Below are 9,922 nucleotides of genomic sequence, written 5' to 3' on the forward strand. Positions count from 1 at the left end.
ATACATGAAATTACCTCAAGGCTTACTGACTAATTCTCATGTTTCTACAGGTCCCCTCTTGTTTGCAAATTGCAAAAATCGCTTTGTGGACTTCGTTAATCTTCTCGTCAATGGTACACAAAGCTGTCTGAAGCTCTTATTAAAGATGGATTCAACCAATGTCAGGTTGATTACACACTTTTCACCAAAGGCGAAGGAGACTATTTCATTACTTTATTAGTGCACATGGATGACATAATAGTTACTGATCCAACACTATATCATCTTCAACTTCTTCAATGGTCCCTTCATGCTCAGCTCAAGCTTAAGGCTCTCAGCCAGCTCAAGTATTTTCTGGGCTTCAAAATAGCTAGATCTTCCTCTGGCCTATTTCTTTCTCAAATAATATTTTAACGCCCTACTTCCTTAGAGTCGTTACCATGTGATATATAAATGTGTTATTAGCTCGCTAATCGAGGTTTTAGGTTAAAAAACATGATTAAATTGAATTAAAGACTCATTTAACGAATATTAGGTAAAAGGAGTTGGTCATTCATTAAAATTTATAAAAAAAATGTTACATTGGGATCCCAAAATACCATTTTAAAATACATTTACAATCTAAAGATATAGTACAGTCGACCTAAGAGACAAAAGCGAACATTTACCACATGTTCCTTTAAACAATCCCAGTCGTGGCGGCCAGGTTGGCCAAACATGTACACACCGCTCCATGTCCTCCAACTCATGGTTGTTCGACCCATTTTCTTGCTCTTACCTGCACCATAGAGCACTCGTGAGCCGAGGCCTAGCAAGAGAACTTCAAGCACAACATACAATAATAATATACCTCAACAAAACATACTTAATTAGGACAACATATAGCTACCAGTAACTATTGGAATGCACGACAATATAGTAGTAGAACAACTCAATAGCACAATGGCATAATAGCCTAATAGTACATCAATACAATAACACAACAATATCATAACTCAACAGTATAATAACACGACAGTACAAATAACTTAGCAGTCTAATAACACAGCAACGGCCTTCACCGATCGGGGTGCGCTATCAGGCATCAAGTTCGTGGTCCTAACTGAACAGGTGTGTACAGCACCCTTGAGGGTCTCGCCCTGGCGGCCTGCATTCAGCATGCTTAATGCCAATCTCGGCCCCTTGCCGCTCCTGGCTCTTGCCGATCAGTCATAGTCACATGTATGAACATAAACAATACATACAACGCTATACATCACATAGCTCCACGGGTACAAACAGTTCTCTTACCTGGTGTCCTGGGCTGACAATCCAAAGCGATCCCAAGCACGACTCCTAATCCCGAGCCTGAGCAGTAAGACCTAGTCACAACGTATCAATAAATATCCATCATGATCTAAATCAATTTCGGGACCTCAAATTCTACTAAACTGAGTAGTAGAATCCTTCCCGATCCTTAACATCTGAGTTCCCGAGCTTAAAACTCCAATTTGGTCACTTTCCCTAATTTGAGCCGCAGCATGCCCCTTAGGGCCGCGACGTGCCTACAGGTCAGAGGGAGGAGCTCTCTCTGCTGAATTTTATGGGCCGCAGCGCCTGGGCAAACCAGAGGCTTCTCAGCCTCTTCAAACACGCGGGTCGCGGCATCTGAAGAAGAGGGTCGCGGCTTGGGCCTCCGAAACCTAAAAATCCACCATTTTCAGACTTCTAAACCTCCTGCAAATCAACCCAAACATATTCCAATGCTCGAATTGAGTCCTAAAATACTTTCACTATACTCAGAGTAGTACATAAATCCAATGAAACTGAACCAACACTTCATCATAATTCAACGTATTCTCTTCAGTTCAAAATCCTCTATAACACTAAAAATACAGAGAAATTCAACAAAAGGATGGCTCTAATCCTTACCTCTGTGTTGCTTCCAACCTTAATCTAACTTCAATCACTTCTAGCTCCAATCCCTTTGAATTCTGAGCCTCCTCCCCTTGAATCCAGCAAAATCCCTCCCTAGCCTTGAGAAAGAGAGAGAGATGTGAGGGAGAGGGAGATAAGGGCTGGGAATTTCAGTTTTTTGTTGTTTCCTTAGTTCTAATGGTTTCTCACAGCTCCCCAGCCTGCTCTAAGCTATCCCTTAGTACAAAATGACCCATTTACCCCTAAGGTCAAACCTTAATCCTTTAATGCCACAAGGGCAATCTCGTCATTTGCCACATCTCGCTAATTTCTCGAGTGTTACTACAAATCCCCATTTAATCCTAACATACCCATATCATTACTAATAATTTCCTGTTACCCGATAAACCCCAGACACATGCCATGTTCTCAAAATACCCCTAGGATCACCCCTAGCCGGGTATCCGACCCCGTTGTGACTATTTCGCTAATCTGCTCCCTAAGATCGTCTCGGACCACACATTTCAAATATATCCCCATAACACTGGGGTCTCACTCATAACACATGCATAATTACTTTTATGCCCTCAACGAACCAAAATTACAAACACGTCCCTATTTACAGAAATGGGTCCACATGCATATTTAATACACACAAACATGCGTGTCTCATCACATTACCACATAATTCATTTATAACACATCATCACGCATACAATCCATTACTCGCTCAATAATCCCAATTAGACCCTCTAGGCATTGTAGTCAAGGTACTCAGCCTTAATATCAAAGTCGGGACGTTACAAAAATACACCTTGCAGCTCCTTCAAGACACATGGTATTTAGGATGCAAACCTGTTGCTACCCCAATGGATCCTCGCAATAAACTAAATGCCACTTCTGGAGAACCTCTTCCCGATGCTTCTTCGTACAGACACCTCATTGGAAGACTGCTCTACCTGACTTTGGCCCATCCTGACATCACCTTCGTTATCCATTGCCTAAGTCAGTTCGTTTCTGCTCCTCGCACACCACACTTACAGGCAGTGCACCATCTCCTTAGGTACTTAAAAGGGAAGCTAGGACAAGGACTCTTATACCTCAGCAGCTCTTCTCTCAGACTTCAGGGTTTCTCTGATTCAGATTGGGCTCAATGTCCAATCTCTCATCGATCCACAACAGGTTTCTGCATTTTTCTTGGTGATTGTCTTGTTTCTTGGGGCTCTAAGAAACCACCAACCATTTCTAAAAGTTCTGCAGAAGCTGAATATCGTGTCTTGGCTGCCACAGCAAGTGAAATTACATGGTTACAATATTTATTGCAAGATTTCCACATCCCACAAACAGCTCCTCCTTTCATTTACTGTGACAACTCTTCAGCTATGCTTATCGCCAACAACCCAACATTTCATGAACACACCAAACATATCGAATTGGATTGCCATTTCATCAGGGACAAAATCAAGGCTTCCTCAATTGATGCCTTCACCAAACCTTTGCCCTCTACAACTCTTTCATCTCATATCTCCAAGATGACTGTGCATGACAAACACAGTCCATCTTGAGGGGAGACAATTAGGATTAGGATTAGTTTTATATTTTATTTTTATATCTTAGGTCCTTTTGTTAGATTATTTTTGTTGTAATTGCAATCCCCTGTTATTGGGTTCTATTATATTTGTTAGGGAGTTAGTTTAGATTTTATTCTTTTCTTGATTCTTTGTATTCTGCCTTGGTCTATCTATAAATACCAGATCTGCCTATTGTTATTTGTTCAAGTCATTTTTAATAAAGTAAAATCGTTTTCTAAAAGATTAAAATAAGAGATCGTTGTTAGCACTCCTTAAAAAATAAATTCCAAAAAGTACATTGCAAGGTAAGCATGTAATCATGATGTTAAATACGAAATAATTGAAGAATATCGTCAGATTATAATGTAGTCCAGAGTTGCAACAATGATAAAATGTATAAAACTTTATTGAGAGAACAAAACAACAAAACTTGACCTTCTTTCTAATTCCCCCCCTCTGAAAGGGAAAAGCATTATTAGCAAAAAGCAATATAATACACAAACTCCATACCAATTTGAACATTTTTAGGAGTAGCGTTTATAAAGACAAATGAAAGATATAAGAATTATAGACTTTCATCCATGTGAGAACGAGCCTGTTCCTCATGTTAAAATTTTGGTCAATAAAACAAGGGAAATAAAGAGTTGACTAATTAATATTATAGCTATTAAAAAATAATAATAAAGGAAGAACAAGAAGAGGTCAATTTTCTAGTTCACTCTGTATCCAATCCTGTGCGCACATTAAAGCTTGGAGGGTGGTTGGGTTGAGAGAGCTCCAATGGTGGTCAAGCATCCTTCCCCCGGTACTGAACGCATAGTCCGATGTAAGTTTTGACATGGGAACCCCCAAAACATTGCGTGCCATCATAGATAGGATTGGATATCTTGGAGTGTGAACTTTCCACCAATTCAATATGCTGAACTCTGCATTACGAGGAAACAAAGGTTCCTCTAAGTACTTATCCATATCAGATTTTGTGCCTTCACTTTGGGAAGTTTCATGGAGGAATTTGTCAAAACCCATCAACCTATCTCTGGAATCCCTTCCGGAACTAGGTAAACAGCCTGAACTACCACCCTCTTGCCAAGCCATATCCTGATCAAGTGAAGCTAAACAAATGGAGTGTTCACTGTAAAGTGTCTTGACCGAATCAAAAACTTCATCGATTCTGTTTGGAGCGCCACTGCCATATATCTGTGCATAGTAATATTCAACCAGTTTCATCTTGAATCGAGGATCCAACATTGCTGCAACTGCTAAACCCAAGCTACACCTCTCCCAGTATTCTTCAAATCTGGTTCTCATCCTTGCTGCCAATGAGCTAATGTAATCATCAGGATTCTTACACCACTCGTTCAACTGCAGATACACGTCACAAAGGTCAGGAAAATAGAGATTTGCAGTTGCTGATTTGTTCCTCAGGAAAGCATTAGTTATTTCAACAAAGAACTTCAAGAAACTAGAAATGACAGTTGCTCTGTCCCACTCTACATCAGTCGGGCACATTGTGTAGGTGGCATCTTTTTCTGGCAAAAGACAAAATGCATCCCTATGCTCTAAGGCAGCTTCAAGCATACTACATGTTGAATTCCATTTGAATGAATTATCAAGGCACAAAGACTTCTGAGATTGAACTCCAGCTTCCTGAACTATCTCATTGAACTTTGCTTGGACTGTTTGTGTACTTTTAACATATCGAATGCTTTCCCGAATCTTTTCAGCCACCCCATTTACTGCAGCTAATGCATCCTGAACCATCATAAATATAAGATTAGATGCACAACGCACATCAAATAGACGACCATTACAATACAGGAATCTGTTCTGAGAAAGCCGGCCACTGATCCTAATGGCAATATTATCATTAGTAGAGCTACTATCAAATGTCATAGAGAGAAGCTTACGGTCAATATCCCAATCCATCATACATGTCATGACAACTTCCGAATGCATGTCTTCTGTTTGAGAAGGATCAATTGCAAGAAAGTTCAAAATCTTCTTATGCAACTGCCACGATTCATCAATATAGTGTGCAGTCAAGCACAAGTACTCGGCATTGTCCAAAGAAGCCCACTTTTCAGCACTCAGGCTGATTTTACCAGGCAATTTGTCCAACACTTCGGTCACTTTTTGCTTTTCTTTCAAGTATATCTCCACACAGTCAGCCTCAACTCTATCACAGTTGACAAGCTCAAACAGTGGCTGTAGATTTCTAACAAACACCTTAAATCCAACATGCTCAACCATGGCCAATGAATAACCGTGCAATATGATCATGCGAGCAAGGTCAAATCTACTTCTCCTTTGATCAAAGCTATTATGTACATATGTAACACCATCCTCTTTCATATGATCTTGCTCTAATCTAAAATTGACAAGACTAAGAACCTCATCCTTTTTCTGCTCTTGATCTAAATTGAAATTGGTAATAGCAAGGGTTCCTTCCTTTTTCTTTTCCCTAGGTGTATATAACTGAGGTAAGGCATGAGAGGTTCTACTTTGACACCTAATTAAGTGGTTCCTCAAGTGTGATGTCCCACTGGTACTTGATCCACTGAGTTTCTTCTTACAGTGCCTACAAACAGCCACACAAGTATCACCTTTTTTTATCCTATCAAAGTCATTCCAAACAACAGACTTTAATCGGGTCGATTTCATAATCACTGCATCTGACATATCCATTGGATCAATCTACTATGGCATAATATCTGCAAACAAAGTAATGCAAAAGAGATTACACATAAACCTTAAAAAAAAAATGCAGAAAAGGACCAATTTAAACACGAATAGAAGACAGGACGGTTCGAAGCTTTTACATAGACAATATTACTTTTATGTGCACCAAAATTATGCACTAAAACGTTACACTAACTGACGTGATACTGTTTTTTATAACAGAAGGTACTGCTTGAAATAAATTTGATTGGTTAAATGAAAGTGTCACGTCAGTTGGTGTAAAGTTTTGGTTCACATGTCATTACTCTACTTTTATGATTTGAGAGAGCAATTATGTTTTGCATGTTTTCAATTCTCTCCTATAATATATAGACAAATGACAAATTTTAACAAAAAGAAATTACCATACAATCAAATATATAGATAAACTAACTGATTTATAAATAATGTTAAATTTTAGCTCATAAGTGATCATAGATAGTAAGCTTTTGCTGAGCATGGATTTTTTCAAACAAATAAAAAAATCCCAGACTTGTATCACAAAAACATAAAAAACACAAGGCTTCAAATTGAAATTAAGACAATGTAAAACAAATGAAGATTGTATTAGGACAACAAGGAGTGTGTATAGCCTAATTCAAGTGCACAAAACTAGATATTACTCTTAAAAGGAAAAAACAATGGAAAATAATTTAAGCTATAGACTAATAATCTAATATCAGCCAATCTTTCTGAGAAGTTCAGCGAGACTTCAAGACTAACCAAAAGTTTATCTCACAAATCAAACGAAAAACTTAAATTAAAAGGCAAATAAATAAATATGAATTCAAAACTCAAAATTTGATTTTCTTTGTGTGCAGATGAACAAACTCAAAATTTTCTCATACACAAATAATCTAATGTACATAATACTTGTGTTGGGTAAGAAAGAAAACAAATCATGTTCATTGCAGCAATAGTTAAAATCTCAACATTCAAGCATGACAATCTGCAAAACCATTCCGTTTGTGTGCGCTGCAGACCCCCTAGATGATTGTGTATAAAGCACACTCCTTTTCCCTTTTTCCACTTACATATTACAAATTTAACAACTAAAGAAGCAATTTATCAAACACTTCACAAATAAATGAGTAACAGAGGTAAAGGACTAAGCCACTCAACTTGTCATATTCTAACATTTAAGAAAGAAAAAAACACATATGTATAACTCTTCTTGAAAATCATAGAACAAAATTAGTACTCTACATAACCAGCAACCAGATATATATATATATATATATTTATATATATATATATAATACAGGTATATAAGGTGAAAGTAAAACTCTAGCCCAAAATAAAAAATAGAGCTTTTCTACAAGACAGTGAATTGGGTCTGAAGTTCGGAACCGGATATTCAACCCAGGTCCATGCCCTTGATAAAGGGATCGGGTCAACCTGTAAAATCCGGGATTTTGGTACAGTAAGCAAACCTCGTGGTCGCCGGATCGGAACTAAATGGGAGTAATCGGGGCTCCGACTGACCCAACCGATTCAAATCGGGTCGTAACCGATCGGGTCGAACGGACCCTATTAAAACCCTTGCGGGTTTCGGATCGGGAAAAGAGAACACAAAAAAGAACGATTCATTTTTTCAATTAATTTAGTTTAAAAACACAGTCCGTTTCTGAGCTCCGACCACCCCAAACAACCAATTATTGGAATCAAATTCTGAGAAAGACTAAACAATTAAGGAATGAGTAAGGGGAAGAAGAGAACACCATGGATAGGTTCTGAGAGCTTACAGTGTTCGGAGACTGCGTGCGTAACAATTAGCGTCTCGGAATAGGGTTTCAGAGAGAGTGGCTACGGTTGAAGGGAAATTCGGGGAGCCAAAGAAGACGAAAGCCTGGGTGAATGAACTTCTGTCAAATTACTATAATGCCCTTCAGTGTTCTGCCTGCCAAACATACTCTTCTCGCCAAGCCAACGCTGCTGTTTGTTTTGCCTTGGCCTTGCCGTTTCATCCCAACTTTTTTTTACAGTTTTATTTATTTATTTTTATATTTTATTTTATTGGTTTAATCATCTAATATTAATAGTTCTATTTTTTTTCATTGTAGAACATAATATCAAAAATCACCAAAAATAATACATAATAAAAATGAAATTTTACACAAAGTGCAAAAATTGACACATTTATTACAAAAATAGTGTTAGACGGGTATTTTAACTTTTTTACTATTTAGTATTTACTCATATACTATTTTTTAAGTTTTATATTTACAAAAATATTATTTGCTTTACTTACACCTATCAATCACTTTCTCACCTATCAATCATTTTTTATCTTTCTTCCTCCATCTCCTTTTCTCTCTTCTTCTTCCTCCACCAGCATGTTTTTTCTCTTCTTCTTCCTCCTCCATTTACTCTATGCCCAAGCTTCACCTGCTCTTCATCATCACTTTGGTCTCCCCAACACAGCACTCCGGCAGCTTCCAGCCCCTTTTCTCCGTCGCCAGCCACTTTTCTCCGTTGCCAGTGTTACCCACTATGTTTTTGTATTTTCGTTTTGTTGATTTTTGTTTGATTTGATTTTTTCACTCCCTTAGTTGTTGTGAATTTTATTATCTTACTGCTTTTTATTTTTTTGTTACCTTGTTTTTTGGTTTATTGTTGTTTTATTTTCGTATATCTTAATGCATTTTTTTCACTATGCATGCAATGTGTTTGATGTAATGCTTAAATGATTGAGATTTGATTATGTTAGTGTTAGTTTTTATAATTCTTTTGGTGTGTTTGTTTTTTATTTTTATTAAGTGTTATTTTAGGGTATTGTGTTGGGTTTTTTCATTGTTTAGGTTGTGTTTGGCTCTTTTAGGGTTTGCCTAAGCAAGAAAATAAGCAATTATCTATTGAATATTGGTTATCTTTAAAGATTTATTCTATTTTGTTGGTTTCTTTCTTTCTTTTTATTAGTAGTATGTTGTTTTTCTGTTTTTCAGTAATGATTGTGGTGTTTTTGCAGCGTCCTTTGTTGAGTACTTTGCCGATGAAGCAATTGGAAATATGGATGGTGATGGTGAATGTAACACCCTGGTTATTCCAAGACCGTTATGGTGAACGTTGAATCGTGAATTTAACTCGCTAACCGAGTTCTTTGGTTAAAAACGTGATTTTAGGTGTTATTAATAGGTTAAGGTGGAAAACCAATAAAAAAGAAATGATATATTTTATTTAAAACATAAAACTGTTCATGGGCCCATAAAAACATTTACAAGTTATTTACAATGCAAAATGGTCACTACATTATAAAATTTACAACCCGCCGATCTAAGCAGCAAAAATAGGGTAAACCCCCTAGTTCCCCTGACAACTCATTGGCCGTGGTGGTCAAGCGGCCGCATATGTACACATCACCACCTAAGCTCTCCACTCAAGGCTGGGTGAGCTTTTCTTTCCCTTTACCTGCACCACATAGCACCCATGAGCCAAAGCCCAGCAAGAAAACTCAATAATGCATGAATATAATATCAACAATGATCATAATAATCATTCAGGACTTTCAGTCCAAAATAGAGGAGTGACAGTCGCAAAAGTTACTAAGATGGGTTCTGTTCCCATTAGCCATGTGACGATAGGGTCACCGGGGCTTACAAATAAGTGATCATTTCACTAGTCACCAGCATAAACCTACCGAGTGACCATAGAGTCACAACCGTGGGATTCTGCTCCCTAGCCATGTGACAAAACAGTCACCTAGGCCTTAGGCCCTGAATCTGAGTAACTAGTCATAGACTAGTCAAGCGCTTATAATT

At 37.8% G+C, this 9,922-nt stretch overlaps 1 protein-coding gene across 1 annotated transcript; it reads right to left on the reverse strand.

The window, feature by feature from the left end:
• Positions 1 to 3,831: 3,831 nt before the first annotated feature.
• LOC133817314 (zinc finger BED domain-containing protein RICESLEEPER 2-like) lies at positions 3,832 to 8,127 on the reverse strand. The gene is made up of 2 exons (XM_062249797.1): positions 7,910 to 8,127; positions 3,832 to 6,157 (listed from the first exon to the last, which is right to left on the reverse strand). Exon 2 carries the CDS (start codon positions 6,129 to 6,131, stop codon positions 4,149 to 4,151), a length of 1,983 nt encoding a protein of 660 aa, XP_062105781.1. The 5' UTR covers positions 6,132 to 6,157; positions 7,910 to 8,127; the 3' UTR covers positions 3,832 to 4,148.
• Positions 8,128 to 9,922: the final 1,795 nt, after the last annotated feature.

Source organism: Humulus lupulus, chromosome 2 (genome assembly GCF_963169125.1).
Source record: "Humulus lupulus chromosome 2, drHumLupu1.1, whole genome shotgun sequence".
In the NCBI taxonomy this organism is placed as follows: domain Eukaryota; kingdom Viridiplantae; phylum Streptophyta; class Magnoliopsida; order Rosales; family Cannabaceae; genus Humulus; species Humulus lupulus.

Bases quoted from the DNA above. Each gene is read 5' to 3' on its own strand.
- LOC133817314 (XM_062249797.1), bottom strand. From the start codon at position 6,131: ATGGATATGTCAGATGCAGTGATTATGAAATCGACCCGATTAAAGTCT.